Source organism: Parambassis ranga, chromosome 21 (genome assembly GCF_900634625.1).
Source record: "Parambassis ranga chromosome 21, fParRan2.1, whole genome shotgun sequence".
Taxonomy (NCBI): Eukaryota; Metazoa; Chordata; class Actinopteri; family Ambassidae; genus Parambassis; species Parambassis ranga.
Window position 1 is genome coordinate 18,863,657 of NC_041041.1, and position 22,215 is coordinate 18,885,871.

The 22,215-nt window shown below is 38.4% G+C and overlaps 1 protein-coding gene across 1 annotated transcript in view; it reads left to right on the forward strand.

The window, feature by feature from the left end:
• Positions 1-7,316, forward strand: part of LOC114453779 (polycystic kidney disease protein 1-like 2) — a 28,390-nt gene extending 21,074 nt beyond the window's left edge. Inside the window, exons 36-43 of the mRNA XM_028433674.1 lie at positions 416-746; positions 850-983; positions 1,509-1,636; positions 2,371-2,531; positions 2,618-2,828; positions 3,193-3,294; positions 3,410-3,541; positions 6,327-7,316. Of these exons, the coding sequence (XP_028289475.1) occupies positions 416-746; positions 850-983; positions 1,509-1,636; positions 2,371-2,531; positions 2,618-2,828; positions 3,193-3,294; positions 3,410-3,541; positions 6,327-6,527 (1,400 nt within the window). The 3' untranslated portion in view covers positions 6,528-7,316. The remainder of the gene's footprint in view (positions 1-415; positions 747-849; positions 984-1,508; positions 1,637-2,370; positions 2,532-2,617; positions 2,829-3,192; positions 3,295-3,409; positions 3,542-6,326) is intronic.
• Positions 7,317-22,215: the final 14,899 nt, after the last annotated feature.

Below are 22,215 nucleotides of genomic sequence, written 5' to 3' on the forward strand. Positions count from 1 at the left end.
TGGTGGCAGTGATGGCCATTTTTTTTGTCATATAGTGTAAGTACTATCTGTAGTTTTGTAGTATACTATATCCTCATTATGCCCCCCGTTCTGGAGCGCTCATCTGAATATGATATTTTAAGACTAGACTGAAGAATTTATTGTGACTGTAGTACAATGAACGCTACAGAACAATGTACAAAGTACCACTTTTGTCAGAAGTGTAGAGGACATGTCATCCTGTTTGAATAAACTTAAATGAAATGAATGAAATTAGAGTTGAGGTGGATGAAACTAAGCAGGAATGCTTTAATTGGGTGCATTCAGCTGATAAGTACAGTAAGGATGAGATGACAACACTGTGAGGATGGCTGACAGGATAGGATCAATAAAAAATTCATGCTAAGTGTTACTTTGAAGTTTTGCTGTCTTCCAGGATTTATAACAGATGGAAACTCCAAGCTGGTGGGTAATGCCCGTCTTCGTCAGCTGAGAGTGCACAAGAACTCCTGTCAGATTGCAGATGCGCTGCTCAATTTAGTGCCAGACTGTCATGCTCCATATTCGTGGGAGGTGGAGGACATGGTGTCCTATCAACCTGGCTGGAACAGCTCTGTCAGGGATGATAACTCTTCCAGCACTCCGAGTCCCTGGAGGTACCAGACACAGGCAGAGCTCAGGGCTCACCCTGTCTGGGGCAAAATGGTGATTTACAGGGGAGGAGGCTTTGTGGCGGAGCTCGGCCCAAATTTCCAAAACAGCAGCAGGTAGTATATCTGAGAGTTTACGTTATTCTCCCTGGGAGTATGTTTATTAGCACAAAAGTCATGTAAAATCCATAGTTGAAATGTTTTTGTGTTTCTTTCGCAGCACCCTTGGGTATCTGTTCAGGAACAAATGGCTGGATGTGTACACGAGAGCCGTCTTTGTGGAGTTCACTGTTTATAATGCTAATGTGAACCTCTTCTGTATTGTCACACTCTTATTGGAGTCTACAGCAGTAGGTAGGGAACACTTCTTCTGAATACAGCTATCATAAATAATACTGTCAATTGATGATTAATCTGACATAATCCTACTGTACATTATGTATTTTCTAAATGCAACATATTAGTGGACATATGCCAATTTATGCTATCATTATTCTAACAATCTAAACAAACCATGACCCTGAAGGTTCTGCATTTTTCTGTTCTTTACCACATTGAAATGTGAAAAATCTTCAGTGACTTGTTGAACTATTCTATATTTTAGCATTTTGTTTACTGTTATTCTCTCTCTTATTGTCAAATATCTCTGCTCTTTGGAGTGGATGGAGAAACTTTCATGTTAGTTCTTCAGCTCTGCTGTTATTAATGCATTAAAATTGACAGTCCTTATCTTAATCCTTCCTTATTTACATACATTTCTGGAGGATTTACACTCCAGAACAGTATGTTCATGTGACTATAGTGTTTTTTTTTGACTGTGTTTGTCAGAATTTATTAATTGCCTGAATGTGAATGAAATCCTTTTATTGTCATGTACAGGAGCCTTTCAGTTGCACAGTGAGCTGCAGAGTATTCGCCTTTATCAGTCGACTGGTGGCCTTCACATCTTTGTTATGGCTTCAGAGATCATCTATATGCTGTTCATCCTCTATTATATGTTCCAGCAGGTAAAACACAATACAAATGATTCTTTGTTATCCATATGTGTGCTAGAGCTCTTCTATAAAGGGCAGAGGTTTGATATATTTTAGGTAAGGCACTACGGCTTATCTCATTATTTGATCATACTCTATTGGTATTAAAAGTATTAAAAGGGGATTTACAGATTGACTCGAAGCTACCATGCGTGAGCATTAACTTATCCAACCATCATGACTTATCTGTAAAAACAAACAGAACTTACAGCTGATTCAAAGCAAAGCTTCCTACTATTACATAAGGAAAAGTGATGACACTGCCCATGCAGTTGGATTTAATTAGATTAATCCTGTCTGCCATTTATAATCTTCTCCCATGTTATCTCAGAGAAGCTCTGAGTCATACTTCATAATAATAATTACTCTATTTCTTCAGGGTCTTCATTTTAGCTTTATACCCATGAGTGTCCACCATTAACTGTAATTTCTGAGACGAGTTCCTATTTTGTGTCATTCTGTCAACTCCTTATGGTGAATCAGCCATAGCACTTATTGCACAAAATTCTTTTTAAATTATCTGCACTCATCTTTAGAAGCACTGATATTGGAGAGTTGTAATATATATATATACGTATTTGTGTACATATAATGTATATTTTGCAATATTGCAGAAGAGGTTATATAAAGTTATATCAATTAGAACCCTGACTTTTAATTACATTCCTAACAAACCTAACATTTGCTCTCCTCGTTTCCCTGGAAAGGGCAAATTAATGAAGCAGCAGAGGTGGATTTACTTCAAGAACAAGTGGAACCTTCTGGAGCTGACTATCATCATACTGAGCTGGAGCGCCGTGGCTGTCTTTACCAAGAGAACCTTGCTTGGAAACCGTGATATAACATACTACCAAAACCACAAAGACCAGTGAGCCTAATACACCTTGTGCTTTATCTTCATAGGAAAAACATCAAATGTTTTTTTAATCATTCTGATCATTATTGTCATTATAGTTTCCCCAGTTTTTATGAGACAGCCATAGCTGACGCCACGCTTCAGTACCTGATCGCCTTCTTGGTCCTGCTCTCCACTGTCAAACTGTGGCACCTGCTCAGGCTGAACCCCAAGACGAACATGATCACAGCGGCCCTGCAGCGGGCCTGGAACGACATAGCCAGCTTTCTTGTGATCATCGTAATCATGTTCTTGGCGTATTCCATTACAGTGAGTACATGCACAGGGTACATATGTAGATTTTATCAAAAATGGAAAAAAATATATATTTGCTTAAAAATATTAATAATATTTCACTGCTATACAGGTATTTGTAATTCTGATCCGTTCCTCGGTGTATGTTGATGTGATAATGATCGTGGTGCTGTGGCAGCTTGTCTTTAATATATTCATGAATTTAAATCTTGTTTAATCTATCAGAGTGCTCTCTATGGATTGAATGGCAGTATGTGAATGAAGTTCATGAAATACTAATGAAGTCACTTCAGTCCATTATCTCCAAAGCTATCTCTTTAATCAAAGTTGAAGACAGAAATGAGTTCATCTGCTAATGTAATGATCGTAACCTTTCTAGAGCAACGTCATTTATGGCTGGAAGATGTCCTCTTATAAAACTATAGCAGATGCTCTTCTGACCATCATCTGTTTGCAGATAGGCATCTTTAACTACGATGAGGTGAGTGATGCGTAATTTAAATCACACTGAATATTTTATGATGCATGTTGATTTTTGGTGTAACAAAGGCATGAATGCTGCAGAACTTCTGACTATGACTGGATTTATTTTTCAGATCTTGGACAACACCCCTGTGCTTGGTGGATTACTCTTTGGTTCCTGCATTGTGTTTATGACGTTTGTGGTGCTCAATCTGCTTCTTTCAGTCATCCTTGTGGCATTCAACCAGGAGCACATAAACCACAAGGTAGACATGAAGCATCACTTTTAATATATGTGATACTGTGAATCCTAGCTGTGGATCATATATCTGTGGGTGCTCTCATTCATCAAGGTCATAGTCATTTCTAAGCATTTAAATCGAGGCAACTGGACTCAAGGATTGTTTTTTGAAGACGTTTCGCCACATAGATTGTCCTTTCATCTCTTCCTAGCACGTTCACCTCAGTTCAAACCCTAAAAATGGGCCGTTAACTAGTCCTGCACAGGGCCCTGGCACAGTTTCTGGTTGTTAACTGACCATTAACCAACAACAGGGATCTTAGTCATGTCAGTTCCTCTAAGATCCACCCACAGAAGTCCTGAGGACATAAAATCACAGATTCCCCACCAGAACAGTAGCAGAACTGAAGAAGCCACTCAGGGGAGTGGTGAAACATCTTTAAAAACAATCCTTGAGTCCAGCTGCCTCGATTTAAACTCTTAGAAAAGTATATATATATATATATATATATATATACAGTGTTATGCAAAGGTTTGGACACCCCTTAGGAAAATCATTGCATCAGTTTGTTACTTGCTGAGCTTTTGAAGCAGCAGCTTCATTTTATATGTTATACCATATAGAAACAGAAACATTTCAGTAGTGAAATGTTTTTGTTTGGCCCAACAGAAACATTTATATGTGCATTTAAACAAAAATAGGCATGTGCATAAATTTGAGCACCCTTTTAATCACAAGCCCTGTAGGGATTTATAGATGACAGGTGGCAGCACAAAACTGCTTTGATTGGCTTATTAGATCTTCAATTACAAAGACAGGTGGACTCAATGTTTCACAAAGGTAACTGCTGGCTGTGCTTGTCCTAGGTTCTTTCTTTGAGAGTGGAAAAATGGGGGCCTGTAACTCGCAATGTGCAAAAAGCAAGAATATTAATTATTTGTTTGAGGGGCCCAAATTTATACACATGCATAAAATTATTTCACTACTGAAATGTTTCCATAAGGTATAACATATGTCAAAATGAAGTTGCCGCTTAAAAGCTCAGCAAGTGACAAACTGATGCAGAGATTTTCCCAAGGGGTGCCCAAACTTTTGCATAACACTGTATATATATATATATATATATATATATATATATACATATATAAACACAGCTGCTGAATGCTGGCACTGCCAGTCTTAGCTGCAGTTTATTTAACAGGAGACCATACTTTGGGGACAGTGAGCAGTTGTCAGCTCTCATTTTTCAACTTTTTAAAGCTGAAATAATGCTTCATCTTGTTGTGATGATGGACAGTTTTCTTACCCAACAATGTCTTATCTAACACATAGCCCAAAGTTTGTGGTGAGGGAAAATTATGTCCCATGCTCCCTGAACCACTCTTTCACAATGTGAATCCCATAAGTGCTGTTGCTGTCATCTTGTGGTTATGCCATCAGAGACACAAAAAAGAATCCTCTGATGGAAAAACCTGCTTATTCAGTGTATTAAGGTTGTCAGCTGATGTCATAATGTCTCTTAACCCAGACCTGACCTACTGGAGCTATCATAACACCGTCCCCAGACAGGCTCTGGCCATTGTTTTGATCTGGTATGATGGGAGCATCATCTGCATCTTTTATTACTCTGATTCAGCCATTGCTCTGGACTCATCAGGCCACATTTTCCATTCAGCAAACTGAAGCCTTTATTTATGTATTTATTTATTTAACAGAAGGGCAACACAGCTCTTTGGTACAGAGTTCTACACGTTGTGTGTGTGTGTGTGTGCAAACACATCTTACTCTTAAACATGAAAAGGTTTCGTTAAGTTCTGGTGTTGACTTTTTTGGCTGGGCAGTGGACAGAAATTCTCTGAGGACATGGAGTTTGCAGAGCACAATTTAACCCTCTCTTCCTCACAGCGCCCTTTTTGGGGACCTATTTTTTCTTTTTCCTGATTTCTTGGATAATGGTTATAACCATATATATTTGAGATAATCGGGTTAATGGCTGTTAAATCCCAGTGAGTCATTCTTCAGGCTGCTTTGCAACATTTGTTGGTTCTTGAACATTCTTTATACAGCCATCATCTTACAGCCTGTCAGTCACTCAGTCACACTATATCAAGTCATATAGGAAGAATCAGGATGCTTTTGAACAGTGAATTATGCAAAGTTACAAAAGTTGAGTTGCCAGAGTAAGAGGACAAAACACACAGCAAGAAATAAGCATATTAAATCCACTTCTAGAGAGGTCAGAAAGCCTTTGTCATGATGAAGTGTGCATAACTTTGGCACTGCTTTCATCTTTTTGACAAGTTCATTGAATAATACACCTACAGATCCAGAGAACAGAAAGATCAATGGAAAGACGCGTCACTATTTATAACGATGATGGCAGAGGTTCTAAAATCGCTCTGATGTCACTCTTACATCACCTTGTCGCATAGATGCAGTGAATTTTGTGGCATCATGTAACACTGTGATCATTTTGATTCATGCAATAAACCCCTGAGAGTTTTGTTTTAGAGGCTTACTGCTGGCATCGTAATAATACACAGCATAATTATCAATAGATGTGTTTTTCCACTGCAGGATCTTCTGGGCCATTTAGTTCCTGCAGTGAACAAAATAATAGCTCCTGATGCGCTTAAGCTGACCTAATGTCCATGTAATGGTCTTTAGCATTATTTTCTCTTGGGGGGGGTGTACCTATGTTTCACGCCACAGAAAACAAAGCAAATACGTACAATATTTAAGCAATATGTTCTCACTAGTTAAATAGAGCATCTCTCCGATGATTTTGACGCCTTTTTCTCTCACACAGCCCTCAGAGGAGGAGGAGATTGTTGATCTGATGCTGAAGAAAATCTGTGGCCTTTTTGGGATCAGATACAAAGACACAAAAGAGAGTGATGTGAACGACAGCGGCGCTTTGGCCCTTAACAATAGCAGGAATATCCAACACACCCCATCAAATGACGTCAACGGTTTTCAGACATGCGACAGCAAACATGTACAGACGTAATTTTTAATTGTGTAGTGTGTCATGTTTTGAGTTCTTTTGTGTAACATGCAAATAATATCCCCCATGTTTCATTGTTCATGCTCACTATTCTTTGCTTGTTTCTTGCTTTGAGGTCAGAGCATGCGGTGCTGCTTTGTGAATGTGGCATGATACGTAATTATCACATACAGGTTTGCACACTGTTTTGGGAAGATTTACATAGAGGACATCTAATAACACAATGTTCTCCTAGTAATAATGCAGAAAAACAGGGTCATCAAAGTTAAAGCACTTTTGAATTTTAGAATCCACATGAGTGGACAGGCTGTTTCAGCGATTTCCCTTGAAAACAAGTAAATCGTTACTTGTGCTGCTGATTGTATCATGTTTTCAAAGCAAATCATTGAGACAGCCTGTCCGCTCATCCTAGTTTTACTTTGGGGTATTTACTTGTCCTTTTATAAAGGCCGCTGTCCACCCCCTTCTCAACAATAACAAAACCTGTGCTTGATTGTAGTGGTTTTAAATAGTTTAAAACTAATCTCCTGGCTGCCATGTTATCTAAGATGAAATCCATTTGAGTTTTTATTGCTTGCTTTCAACTAAAAAAGGTAATTCAAGGTGGTTTCACTTGCATACATGGTGTACTCTAGCCATTTGTACCCATACTTTAATACAATAATACATGTAAGCGATTCTATGTAATTGTTATCTTTTTGCATGTATCATTCATTTACAAGTTGTAGTTTTGGAGCTTTATTTTCATAATTTCATCAAAAGTAGAGGACAGTCCAGATTCTGGCACATTCTATGCCACAGCAGTTGGATAGAATCAAAGATATATATATATATATATATATATATATATATATATATATATATATATATATATACATGTATATATGGATATATATATATGACAAAATTTCTCCCATTTGGAAAGACACTAAATGCTGTTTCACTAAAGCCTAAAATTACATATTTGCATCGATCAATGTGTTTGTGTGTGTCTGCTTTCCTTGTGCTATGTGTTGTTGGGAGCGAGACTCATTGCCATGATATGCAATTATGGAAATTATAGAATTGCCCTACAGAGTGCTGCAGATCAAAAGGTTTAGTTTTACACTTAAAACCTATTATAAGATTGACTTTGATTACTTGATTTTTTTTCTGTCTGCATGTTTTGATCCTTTTTTATGTTTAAATGTCTACACTGCTCACCAACTTAGAGGCACTTTATAAATAAAAATGAAGTTGTACAAGTTCTGATTGGACACTAATTATTTGCTTACAGTCAGGGTAGTTGTGATTAAAGCAGGTTTTAAATTATTAAAAAAAAATGGGAAAAACTGTTTTGATGTATGCTGTCTGTTCTGTACACATAGACACATATGTATCATCCACATAGAGGCGTAATCTAAACATCAAAGATATTAAATATGGTCTGACATGCATATTCACTGGGCACTAAAAATTGCAGCATGTAAAACTTACAGCAGCATGGTTGATATCATCGCTTATCAGATCGCTGAGATGTGAAAGAGATGCAGTCATTGTTGGATGCACAGTGGCAGGTGAAAGATGTGTCATTCCACAGTCAAGGGTATTAGTGGGCTGCTACAACAGCCTCTACTTCTCCCCGCTTTTCAGATGATTCAGCCACAAGAGCATTGGCAAGGAGAGGTCAGGCACAGATCAGCTTTCATATTCATCTCAGAGGAGTTGGATAGGGTGGAGGTCATCGCACTGCGCAGTCCAGTCACGTTCCACCAGAGCAAAGCAACAATTTTTGTGTGTAAGGGCAAAGTCATAAAAGAGCATAGTGTCGTCAGCAAACTGTTAACACTGATTATGATAATGAACATGGCTGCTGAAATTTCTCCCTAGAAGCCTCTCATTTTACATTAAACAGAGGTATTAGTTTGGCGCAGCTGGTCCTTCCTGATTCGCTCAAAGTAGGCAAATGACACCATCATTTTTAATTTCCTGAATAAAGGCTCGCTAGCACCTCCTGCACGCTGCTGTGTTCATTGAAAGCATGGAGAACAAAATAACTGTGAGATTTGTGTGATGGTGAAGCAAACTAGCCTGCTAGTTGTCCAGTATGGAGGTGGAAAGCATGAAAAACACATTACATGATTAACATCAACATGCTAGCTCGGTGTCCAGGTGAACTTTGTATTTATTTGTGTAGAAAAGCAAACAGCCGATTAAGGCTGTTTGTGTGTGAATCAGCATTCACTCTTGAATTCGGCACTCCAAATGATATTTTAACTATGAGGCCGATGGCAGATGTTTTGACTTGTCACAGCAGAGGAGAATTTATTGCTAAGATTTCTATGCCGCATCACATAATAACATAATAATTATTTGTACCACGTTGTGAAAAGGCTACTGCCAAAACCATACTGTGAAACATCACAAACATGTTTACACTGCTGCTAATAGGAGCTGTGTGTGTGTGTGTGTTTCATTCAGCAGTACTTTCTGAATGCTCACCACTCTCAGGCTAACCTTCACTTCACACTCACAATACTTGTTGACCTTACTAAAGCTAGCAGGATGAAAAAAGTTCAACTTTTATAGCCACTTAAATTTTTTTCTTTTTTTTTATCATTTGCAATGTTATAAGTAAAAGTTTGGATAACAGTAAATGATTATTGCATTGCATATCACTGAATCAGTGTGTCATATACACAATTATTGTAAATGGAGTCTATATGAAGCTAAGCAGAATGTAAGTTAAAAACTGCAGACATTAACCTGATTATTTAGCCCCACATTGCATAATGCGTGTTCGATGGGGGTGTTGTAGCTAATATGATGACAATGCTAAGCAATCCCCATAGATCTCCATGTTAAAATGTTCAATTTTACAGGCAAAACAAACAAATGCATGGCATTAGTTACCTTTTCGCACTATTTTATGACACATCTGCTATTTAAGGTTTGCAGCCTAGTTGGATTTCGTGGCCTCGGGGACTGGCAATTTAGCCACAGTCAGAGCATTCTATATATCCTGTATAAGTCATAGGTTTATGGGTTTGTAGCTAGTTTGTATCATAGTGATCTAGGCTATAGGTGATCCTTTTGCAGGTTTTAGGTATTTTTTGTTGAAATAAAAGGAAGAAGCGACGTCACAGTCAGTAGCTAACCTTTACTGTGCAGACTCTAGTTCCAAGATAAAAAAAGTTAACTTTTGTACAATGGGCAAGAGGCAGAACTGCATTGTCCATCATACAGTTAATGCTCCTTAAAGGACCTCCTCCAATTCAGCAGGTAATCATACGATATTTTCCTCCATCTGAAAATGTGTTTTGGTTGTAGTTTTTTATTTCTAATAGGATTTTTTTTTAAGTCATATTTGTCATTTACTTAGTCTGGAGGTGGGAGTGATGTTTTGTAACATTTTTTGTCCTTTTGGCTCAGCAGACAGAAAGACTGTGACAGCTGCTAAAAGTGCATCGATACCATGAAAGCTCCAGAAATTACATAGGCTGCATGAGGCTGTCATCACACTCAGTGGATGCCATCTGGCCAATATTACACTTTCACTCAGGAAAGGCAGATAGACTCTGTCCTCTCGTACCATTGCTGGAAAATATATTTTTTCACCCTATCTTCACCTCCTCTGACTCTGAACTATGTCCACTTTCCTCCACTGCTATGTGTAGAAGACACCATTCTGCCACAAAGCAAACTTGTAGGAAGTCAGCCATGTGAGAAGGAGGATCAGGCTGTCTATATTATCTCCTATAAGATACATTCCTCCTCACATTGTTGCTTTAGGTAACTGGGTTTTTTTGGGCATTTGCTTAAGCACTAGGGCTGTAATCAACCAAAGAAAGTCTTGGTTGACTGAAACCCTCAAATTTCAACAAAAAATCGACTAATCGTGCGGGGGGGGGGGGGGGGGGGTGTTACCTGTGTACTTGTGTGCGCGTACCCGTGCCGGTGCGCATACCCGGGACGGTGTGCTGCTCCTGACTACGGCAGGGAAGATAAAGTTCAACAAATTAAATAACATAAAGACTACAAAGACTAGTAATTTATTTGCTTATTATTACATAGCTTTGACCTGATTATTTTGTGCTGAAATTAATTACACACTCGAGTCTGTCAGCTCTGACAGTGTTTTGATTCACGTGCATCTGCGCAATATCACATTTCTGAAAAATATACCCTCATCTAGTGATATCAGCACAAAACCTGTGGAGGAATATTTAGACAATTTTTGTCATGTTATAATATCTACAGACGATCCTCGCTTATCAAATGTCCTGCACACAGAGCGATACTGAACACAGGAAAGTTTTGGTCGAGCCAGAACGTGTCGACCAATAAATCGACCAGGAGATTAGATTGCAGCCCTATTAAGCACACCCTTCCTAAGGTCCCGCCACAGCATTTCAATTGGGTTCAGACGTTCTGGTGTAGATTTCCTAATGTGCTTTGCATGCGTGACCCAGTCAAGATTTATCTGTCAGACAGGTGGGCTCACATTTGCCTTGATGGTGTTTATGGTCAACTCAGTGACTGCAAGAACCTGGGTCCTATGGCTGAAAAACAAGCGCAAATCATCCCCCTTCACTGCCCTGCTTGACAGCTGTTATGAGGGGTTTCTTCTATTTGGTTTTCATTAGATGTGGCGGTGAGCACTGAGGCCAAACAACTCCACTGTGGTCACATCTGTCCATAGGACATTGATCCAGAAGTGGTTTGTTTGGATGCAGCGTACTTGTTTAGCCTTCTTCTAAATGTGCTATTAAGGACATTAAAACATCATTCAAAATGGCCAGTGAGGCCTTATAGTCTAAGAGATATAGCGCTTGTGTTTTGTTGTATTTCTCTGAGCTTGGGGTGAATTTACCAGGACATCCACTCCTGGGAGAACTGGCAACAGCCTTGAATACTTTTCACTTCACTAATTGAATAATTTACTATGCTTACCCTATGTCATAGCTTGAGCTATTATTTTATTCTTTTAGCTTGAGCACAGAACACAGTGTTTGAATAAGTAGAGTTCTAAGAAATGATTGCCCATAAGAAACAGTAGGTGAGGTAAATACTTCCAGTTCTTGGAAAGGACCAATGTGTATGTATTTTTCACTTACGTATCATATGGGTTGTTGGGAGCAGGACTAGTTATTATAGTATAGCTGAAAATGTATTTGTTATTAGGTCTTTACCTAAGCCTAACTTCGAAGCACTGTTTTGCGTTGTAAGGTTTCCCAGCACTTCACGATGTGAAACAAAAAAAAAAAACCTTTCTGACAGGAGTAGACTCAGGGTTTGTGTGTGCATCAGCTTGTCAGGGCAAAAGGAGAAGGGACAGACAAAAAGCTCTGGAGCCAGTGACTCCTGCAGAAAGAAAAAGGGAGGGCAGAAAAAGAGAGAGAGAGAGAGAGAGTTAGTGGCATATACTGTATGAGAAGAGAATGCATGAGAAGTGAAAGAGAGTAGACGTGCTCAGTGCATCAAGAGGTCTCCTGGCAGCCCAGGAGTATGGACTTGCAAATGCAAGTATATATGAGAAGTCCACCCACTTTTGATCAAAGATTGTTCAAAGTCCCAAAAGGTTGAAAATCAAGCCTTTCCAACTTTCTCTCATTATTTGTATGTGCATAAACAAACTGAAACAGACATGGGGACATGGAGCTACAAGCCTTACAAAGCACATACTTCTTACAAACAAGCCAGATGTCTGGATATCTGATCTGAAGAAAAATAAGGTGCTCACTGCTTTTGTGCTGTCTCACAGGTTGCTGTGTCACAAAATGTGTTTAGTCTTGTAATTCCAGTCACCACTAAGTGTGTCCATCTCACTCAGTGGTGACCTTAACTGTGACTCTTGTTCTTCCCTTGTCGCCTTCCACAAAGGATACCCTCCTGCCTTAGCTGTTTAACCCTCATGCATTGTTCGCAAACACTACCCTAATGTGTTGTTCGGGGACAAAAACGTCCCCTAACTTTAACGGTTTTAAAAATATATTAGATAAATATTTTTTTGAAATTTTTTTGCATAGACCTTTTAATTAACTTCAGTTCTAATCAACAGTAGTGAAAAAATCATTTTCCCCCAGGATTTTAACCCTTTAATCACCAATTTTATAAGGGGTGGTGCTGAAAATTGAAAAAAAAAAAACACAAAATGGCTCATTTTTAATAGAAAAGGTGAATGTGGACTGGATTCTCTTTAACCTTTATTACAGTCTTGGTCATGTCAAACATCAGTAAAAAAATTGACTTTATTGCATTATTAGTTTTTGCACAGCACTGGATTTTCTTTTTTTCTCCCTAATGTGTTGTTCGGGGACAAAAACGTCCCCTAACTTTAACGGTTTTAAAAATATATTAGATAAATATTTTTTTGAAATTTTTTTGCATAGACCTTTTAATTAACTTCAGTTCTAATCAACAGTAGTGAAAAAATCATTTTCCCCCAGGATTTTAACCCTTTAATCACCAATTTTATAAGGGGTGGTGCTGAAGATTGAAAAAAAACACACAAAATGGCTCATTTTTAATAGAAAAGGTGAATGTGGACTGGATTCTTTTTAACCTTTATTACAGTCTTGGTCATGTCAAACATCAGTAAAAAAATTGACTTTATTGCATTATTAGTTTTTGCACAGCACTGGATTTTCTTTTTTTCTCCCTAATGTGTTGTTCGGGGACAAAAACGTCCCCTAACTTTAACGGTTTTAAAAATATATTAGATAAATATTTTTTTGAAATTTCTTTGCATAGACCTTTTAATTAACTTCAGTTCTAATCAACAGTAGTGAAAAAATCATTTTCCCCCAGGATTTTAACCCTTTAATCACCAATTTTATAAGGGGTGGTGCTGAAAATTGAAAAAAAAACACACAATATGGCTCATTTTTAATAGAAAAGGTGAATGTGGACTGGATTCTTTTTAACCTTTATTACAGTCTTGGTCATGTCAAACATCAGTAAAAAAATTGACTTTATTGCATTATTAGTTTTTGCACAGCACTGGATTTTCTTTTTTTCTCCCATTTTGTCCCATAGACTTACATTATAAACACACTTTTTTTGACTGCACAGCCATGGCACTAAATAATCATGCATTCTTGATTGTTGGTGGTTTACCCTGTTGGTAGGAGGTAAAATTTGGGATTTTTACAGTTAACAACTTAATTACCATATTAACCCTTTACCTGCAGGCCTGTGCTCATGTACTGTAGTTTCTGGCTTGTATATGGAGTTATAGGGAGTATTTTAGCACATAATTGTGTGTCTACACACTGTGTGTGTATGTTAGAGAGGAAGAGAGCCATTTGCACACTGATCTTGTTATCTGTGAGTACACACAACCACAGAGTCTTCATAGTAAACAAAAACAAAGAAAGTGTTGCTATGCATGTGTGGCCCTTTGATGTCTACAAGTGCAGACTAAACAAAACAAAAAGGCAAGTGGTCTTACATGTGACCTTGTGGTCATTTGATGGTGAGAAGAGCAGAAAGCAACATGAAGAGAGGATTCACTTGTGCACACTCTCTGGAAATGACTGTGCAGCCTGGCTCTATGAAGGGCCAGGCTGTGAAGCTGTGAAGGCTGCACAAGTAGATCCGTCACTTGTTCACAAGCGAATCCTTCATTCGTTCACAAGTGAATCCTTCATTCGTTCACAAGTGAATCCTTCACTCATGCACAGGTGAATCCTCTCTTCATGCTGCTTGCTGCTCTTGTCACCATTAAATGACCAGGAGGATGCATGCAAGTCCACTAGTGTTTTTGTTTTGTTTAGTCTGAACCTCTCAGCATCAAAGGGCCCGGCACTTACTTTTAGGGCTGCAACAAATTTACTTTACTTTACTTTACTAAACTACTTTTAATACTAATTTTAGTAGGGGACTAAACTGTAGATTAGATTTGGTTAGTCAATGATTATTTATTATGTTATCAAGTTATCTATCTATGGTGTCTATTTAGTAACATGCACATGTACGTATGGTCGTGTGGAGCGCAACACACCATGGAAAAGGGGCACTTAGACTTCACTTAGACTAATTCTAAGTGATCTCAACTGAGACACTAACCTAAAAGTAAAGTCACTCTACTGGAGGACGTGTTTTCCGAAAGCTAAAAGAAAAAAAACAGCTATTTTACCCATCCACAACTTCAGACGCCAGAACTCCTGGATGTTTTCATATTACATGCTTATGCATCGCCATTGTACGTCTGAATTAGGTACACTTCACTTACTTAGTAACTTTATTTTCCTGACTTTCCTTCCCTGACAGTGTGCAAATGGCTCTCTTCCTCTCTAACATACACACACAGTGTGTAGACACACAATTATGTGCTAAAATACTCCATATAACTCCATATACAAGCCAGAAACTACACTACATGAGCACAGGCCTGCAGGTAAAGGGTTAATATGGTAATTAAGTTGTTAACTGTAAAAATCACAAATGTTACCTCCTACCAACAGGGTAAACCACCAACAATCAAGAATGCATGATTATGTAGTGCCATGGCTGTGCAGTCAAAAAAAGTGTGTTTATAATGTAAGTCTATGGGACAAAATGGGAGAAAAAAAGAAAATCCAGTGCTGTGCAAAAACTAATAATGCAATAAAGTCAATTTTTTTACTGATGTTTGACATGACCAAGACTGTAATAAAGGTTAAAAAGAATCCAGTCCACATTCACCTTTTCTATTAAAAATGAGCCATTTTGTGTTTTTTTTTTTTCAATTTTCAGCACCACCCCTTATACAATTGGTGATTAAAGGGTTAAAATCTTGGGGGAAAATGATTTTTTCACTACTGTTGATTAGAACTGAAGTTAATTAAAAGGTCTATGCAAAAAAAATTCAAAAAAATATTTATCTAATATATTTTTAAAACCGTTAAAGTTAGGGGACGTTTTTGTCCCCGAACAACACATTAGGGGGTAAAATTTGCCCACAGTGTACCGTTGACCTATGAAAAATTTTAAAATCATATTAACAAAATTTATGTAAAATTAAGCTTATTGAGGAAAAATGATTCAATTTGTCCACATATTGACAAAGTTATGGCCAAAATAAACAGAAAAATTTCTCTCAGAGGACAAAAATGTCCCGAACAACACATGAGGGTTAAAGTAAATTTTGTTTGCCCCAGTGTTTGCATTTGGGTATGCATACAAATTATACAAAAACCCTACAAACATAGCGACAAAGATACTGTGCGCTCCAGTGAGTCTAAGCACCAAATAATTAGGCTTTGTCTCCCAAATAATGATATACATAATATACATTCATTCAATATATAATTGTTAGAATAACAAATACTTATTTGTGTTATTTCATTGCTGCAGTGAAGCTGCTGCTGATTCAGAATGTTAAACTTGCTTTCATACATCTTGCACTGCACACAGGTTGCCTGTGTAATGAACACGTCCGTACATAATTAGATGGCAGTTATAAACCATGTGATAGCTTGCCAGTCTGAATAAACATTCAGATCCCTCTACGGTGAGGAGAATTACTAAAGTGACTCTGCCAGATGTGTAACGATGCCCATGAAATATTCAACATTATAAGCAACAAAGTTAAAATATAATGGCCATATCAAGAAAAGAAAACAAAAAACTATTGAAATGATGGGATGTAACACCCTGTGTGTATTGTTTTTAGCAAGTAGAGATGTGGTGTCAGTGCATTGTAATGAAGAAGTCAGAGATGACACACCACAAAACTTCTGCCATTAGACTTTAATGGATGGATAGAAATTAAAAATTAATATGAGGATGGTTTCTGAAGAGTCAGCCTAACTCCATGTTAATCCAAATATGTGATCTAGTAAGATACCTGTTACTCAAAGGGATCGCATTCTTAACAATGCAAAAGCTCTGCGCAGACATTTTATTTCAACATTTTCATCAAAGTCTCAGAAAAGTGCACAAACCCTGACAGATTCTGAGCACCTTGATTTCCAAAGCTCATTTGTTGGTGGTTTGATGCACATGTTTGTGGCAGGAACATTTTGGGGTTATGCAGTACTTTTTAAACGAGTTCTCTCACTGTTACTTTATAAAACTTTTTTTCCAAATACAAATAACTCTTTGCAACTCTTGGCAAGCACCTGCTGACATGAGTAATGTTTGCTCTTACAGATGCCATCCTATCCTGCAGTGAAAATGTTTCCCATTGCTTTATAGTTGCACATTGATTAGTCCTTCGTTTTACATACAGTTAAGGCAATTGGCATTAGATGAGAAAAGGTATAGGTTTTATGATTTTTTTTTCCAGAAAGAATATTCCAGCACAGGATAAATTATGTCTATTCAGTACTAAAATACTTGCCACAATAGCATATGGGCTAACCTTTATACCCTTGTATGTCAAATGGCTCTCAATTAAACGAATGTAAGGGGTTGCTGGATCTCCTTTATAGGTTATACTCTCGGGATCTCAGTTGTAGCCAGGGTTACATTTAAAGTTTATGATATTTGCTGTTTTAGTTTGTAGTTGTGCTCCCTACTGCTTTTGTAGCTTGTCCTCCTTTTCCTTGTGTGTCTTCACCCTCTCTTCCTCTTTCCTTACCTGATTAACCTCATGTGTTTCATCATCTCCTCCCTCATGTGTTTTTAAGGTGTGTTTCTCCATTTACTTCTCTGCCAGATAGTCTTGTGTTCTTTGTCCAAGCATTCCAGCAATAATTTCTAGTGAGTGGTTTACGCTGCTAACCTTCCTTGAATTTTTTTTATTTACCCTCACTCTCAGTGAGATGGAATGAAGGTAGCCAACTAGAAAATTGTACTTCTCTACCTATTGTCTATCACAATCACCAGCTATGTGAGTGGTTGATTTAGGACTGAACTATTTCCTTTCAGATTGAAAGTGTACACTAGTTGAACCCATTAACCTTAGACCCCATTTACACATACACAGGTATTTTTAAAAACTTTTTGGATTTTGGAAAACACTGTATTCGCTTTTGAATTGAACTGACAAAAACGATGTTTGCGGCAGTCTGCGTGTCAGTTCATGTGACCTTTTTTTGTGTAGTACGGCTGCCAGAGTAAGCTGTAGTCTAATAATGGAAGCATTCCAGGTAGTGTTTGCATTTGCAAATACAGCTCCTTTTACTATGTAGAGGAGCAGAGACATGTTAGGTCTCCAGGTTCAGCGATTTTGGAACAACTTCTGACACAAAGAGCCAGACTGAGTTGATGAGGCTTCTGATTGGCTTGCATGGCTTTCTCCTTCTTCCTACACTGCCATCCACGGGCTGGGCATAGTTAAGGTTATAGTTATAGTTATTAATGTAATTAAAAACTTTTTTGAAAACAATTATTTGTGCACGATGTTTTGGAAAACAGAGGGAAGAAAATTTAGTTTTTCCTAAATACCTGGCTATGTGTAAATGGGGGTCACAGTCATCTTACTTGTTAGAGCATTTTTGATAACATATTGAAAAGGATTTTCTAAGCTTTATGTTTAAGTGCTAACAATGTTAATATGGTAATGCTGAGATGCACTTATCGACTGATAGTCTGGTATTCATCCATTTCCTTGTGAAAATATTATTTTAAATGAAAAAAAGTTAATTATTGTCTACAGGTGCAGTCAATTACAGTTCTTTAAAAGAATATCTAAATCAACAAAAACCTGTATCACAGGTCAGACAGCAATTAAAATGAGGAACAATGTGTGTGTGCCAAAAATAATAGGGGCACATCCAGCAGTAGAGATATTTCACTCTATATTACTCATATCAACCTTATATGAAAAGTCAAAAGAGCAGATAAGTGAACATAAGGACACTGCCTCTGGGTATTAGGAAATCTGTGCTTACTTTCATGTCTGTTCTTCTAATACTCTTTTGTTTATTTGTCATTTTCCCTTTTGTTGAACTGGTGCATTGGAAGCAGAACAGAATTGGAAGACTGGGAATGAATGCATCTGGCGGAATGTCACAGGGGAGAGCTATTTTAAAAGGCCATTTAAGTTAAACAATCAAAAAGTTGTCTGGGCTGAAGTGGTAGACAGACCAAGTGGTCCATAATTAATTACAAGTTAATTAATAGGTTGAGAGACTACCGGTGTGTAAAACCATGCAATATGTTCCTCCGAGGACAAAATGAGTATATTTAGGATCAAGCTGCAAAAGAGCCAGGGGTTTAATTAGCACTAAGTTGTCAGAGTAAAATTTCCAGGCAGTCTGCTCAACAACCTTACACCTCTGTGGAGGCAGATGTGACAGAACAACACTGTATAGCATGCGCTAATTATTTGAGGAAAGTGGACGGAGAAAAACATTTCACTTTTGTGCTACTGGTTTCACAGCAGTGGTTAGAGGCACAAATAACAACCAGATCTCTTATAATATATTCTGATATAATTGTGGGAAAAAAGTGCTTGATCTTGTCAGTTGTTAATACCAATAGACAACTCAATCCTAATGTGGTAGGTGGTTTTGCACTGTTTTGTGTATGTAGTGCATTGTAGTGCATTTTTAAAGGTAATTTACAGCTTCTTGTGTAGCTCAGTTTTGTGTGGAATTATGCAGAAAGATTTAATTGTACTTTAACTTTTGTGGTAAACAAACAGACACTGGTCGTCAGGCCTGGAAATCTGAGTCTCCTTGGATCTCAGCAGAAGCTGATTTCAAGGGACTATCTTGGGAATTTTGAGTCAGAAAGATTTATGCAGCAATGTGGTGCCAGAACCCAGAAACACATGAAGGTATGAGTCCCCACAAAGAGACGATGACAAGGGAAAAGCCTGTAGCTAGGGTTCCACCGGGTGCATCGTGCTGTTTTTTCATCACAGCGAATTAAAAACCTACTAGCTAGTAGCAGAGAGATTCTGAGCAATGCCCTTTTAGCTGGTGATGAGTTACCTGACAATATAAGATGACGATACAATCACAAAACACACAGGAAGCTTTGCATAATGCTTTTCCACTTCTCAAATAAACTTCTTATCAATGGAAGTTTACTTGTGGCCTTCCTCATGGAGAGATGTTGATGTTGGATCTTGCCACGCAGCAGTCTGCAAGTCTACAGTTAGATGATAAATACAAAATTATGTGTCTGATTTTGACCTTCAGACAACACATGAATGATTTCTCTATCGCTGCATCCTCATATCCTTGATGCAGACACACAAATGTTTTTCCGTGTTTCTGATATGGGCCCTTTTGCCTTGCCACAAATTTAACATTTAAATTTAATCTCCTCTTATATACATGTTGATGTTTCCAAAGTGAATATCACAAATATCTGATGGAAAAAAAATACACACAAACTGCTTTTAGTATTTGTTGATGAAGATTCTCAGTCATCCAGGTCATCATACGTAGAGAAGATTGAAGCAAGGCGTCTGGACTTGTAGAGTTTTCTAGAAGACGTTTTGCTGCTCATCCAAGCAGCTTCATCAGTTCTAACTGTTTGGTGGGGAAACATGGTTTATATGTGGTTACAGACCTATGTGGGTGGGTCTGGGTAAAAAAAACTTAAAAAGCTTAAAAAACAATAGCACTAAATGTTTCCATACTTACCTGTGATGTTCTGGCTGACTGGGCCAGGTGTGTCTAACGACTGGCTAACGACTATGAAACTGCCGGAGGGGGACTGGTTGACAGCCCTTTGTTCTTGCTGTGAGTATGTGCAAACTTCCTGGGAATGGATGGAATCACTGCATTGTATGTGGTAGAAAGATGATGTCTGAGGCCACCACCTCTGTTAAGGGAAGGTTTTTCCAGCTTAACATAGATGGCTTCCTTGACTCCTCTTTCAAACCACCTTCCTCTCTGTCTAAAATGTGAACATTGTTGTCCTCAAAGGAGTGTCCTTTGTCTTTGAGGTGGAGGTGAACAGCTGAGTCTTGTCCTGAGGAGGTGGCTCTCCTGTGCTGAGCCATTCTTCTGTGGAGTGGTTGTTTAGTTTCTCCAATGTACAGATCAGAGCATTCCTCACTGCACTGGACTGCATATATCACATTGCTGTGTTTCTCCTTGGGAATCTTGCTTTTAGTATTTTACAGTCACCCAAAAGCACATGTTATACAAAAGCACAAGGCTGTGGAAGAAAGTAGGTGCACCAAGTGATGTTTGTGGGTTTGCCTAGGAACCAATTGAGGAAAAAAATAAACCATTATATCTCCCCTGCTTAAAAGCTGGAGTGTGCACTCTGTCTGTCTTTCAGTCCATGAGTGATGGAAGAAATTCTGTGTACTCACCCTGCTGTGTTCACATTCACTCTACCCGTAGGTGTGAATTATAATAAACCTCTCTGCAGGTCTAGAAATGGGTTTTCATCCCTGCTTTTAAAAAAGCTCTCTGGTGACTCTGTCCAAAAGGAAAATCCACATGCTCCTTGGTTGTTAAAAACGTCCTGCACATCCAGCAACCCCCCCACCCATTTCTGAAAGTTTTTGTCCTCTTTAGATACAGCTGACTGCTGCTTGATTGTTGACAGTACAACAAGATCTATTAAATGACTATTTGGTGTTAATGACAGCAACAACACAACACAGATGTCCTGCATAAGATCAGCTGGCAGACACGTCACGTAACATCGTGTGACTTCTGAGGAAGACTGCAGGAAGTAGTCGAAACATGTCAAGTCACGGTAAAACACAAAAAACACCGGTCTGACTAAAAAGAATACTATCATAGTTCATAAATAGGTGAAGACCAAATGAACCTTGTCGAAATACAGAGGTCCTTAGGCCTAGCCCTCCTGTGGGGCCAGTCCCCCCACACTGCACACACTGACAAGAACTCTGAGACCAGAGGTCATTCTTATGCATATGTGGTCATGTTTGTTAACATTGACACAAAATAAAAATTGTTTTTGCAGCAGATAAAATTTGAATGTCTCCTATTGACTGGCACTTAGTATTGAAATATGAATACAAATCAGTTCTAAGATGATGGGCTACAATGAAACCACCTCAGTGTTCTCTGCCTTGTGACAGTGCTGCCATGGATCAGCATACCAAGTTATTATTATTATAGCAAAACTTTATATAAGTTGTAATTTAAAGGCATCCTTTTGTTGACAAAAAATAAATGAAAGATGGCAGCGCGGACTTTACAGTGTAATATGCTACAACCATTATTAAAGAAGATGTAGTATATTTTCAAGCTCAGTGGTCGGTGGTAATTGTGTAACACGACTGTTGCCAAATGCTAAAGGACACACACTGGATCATCCATAACATTCTCAGCACTGACTGGGGGGTAATAACACTGATTATCTGGTTACCATGGCAGCTGTCAGTGGATGGGATTTATTAGGCAGGAATGAGCTGTTGTTTAGACGATGTTCAGACGATGGTCGGACAATTCATAAAACAGCTTTTGAGGGGTGTCCACAGTCTACAGTTGTCAGTACCAATCAAAAGCAATCCCTGGATAGGAAAAAGTAAACCAGCTAAAGGGTCATGGGCTCAAGGTTCATTATTGCTCAACAGCAAGTTCAAAGTGTTGACCTGGCCTCCAAACTCCCCAGAACTTTCCGTACCTCCGCTTTCCAAAATAACGTCGTGCACACATCATCGTTTTCAAAAAAGTTTCCGTTTACATTACCCAGCATAAATACGCTCCCAAGAGCCGTCATGACTATGCTAGGCCTGCGGATGGCAGTGTAGGAAGAAGGAGAAATCTGTGCAAACCAATCAGAAGCCTCATCGACGCAGTCTGGCTCTTTGTGTCAGATGTTGTTCCAACATTAATGA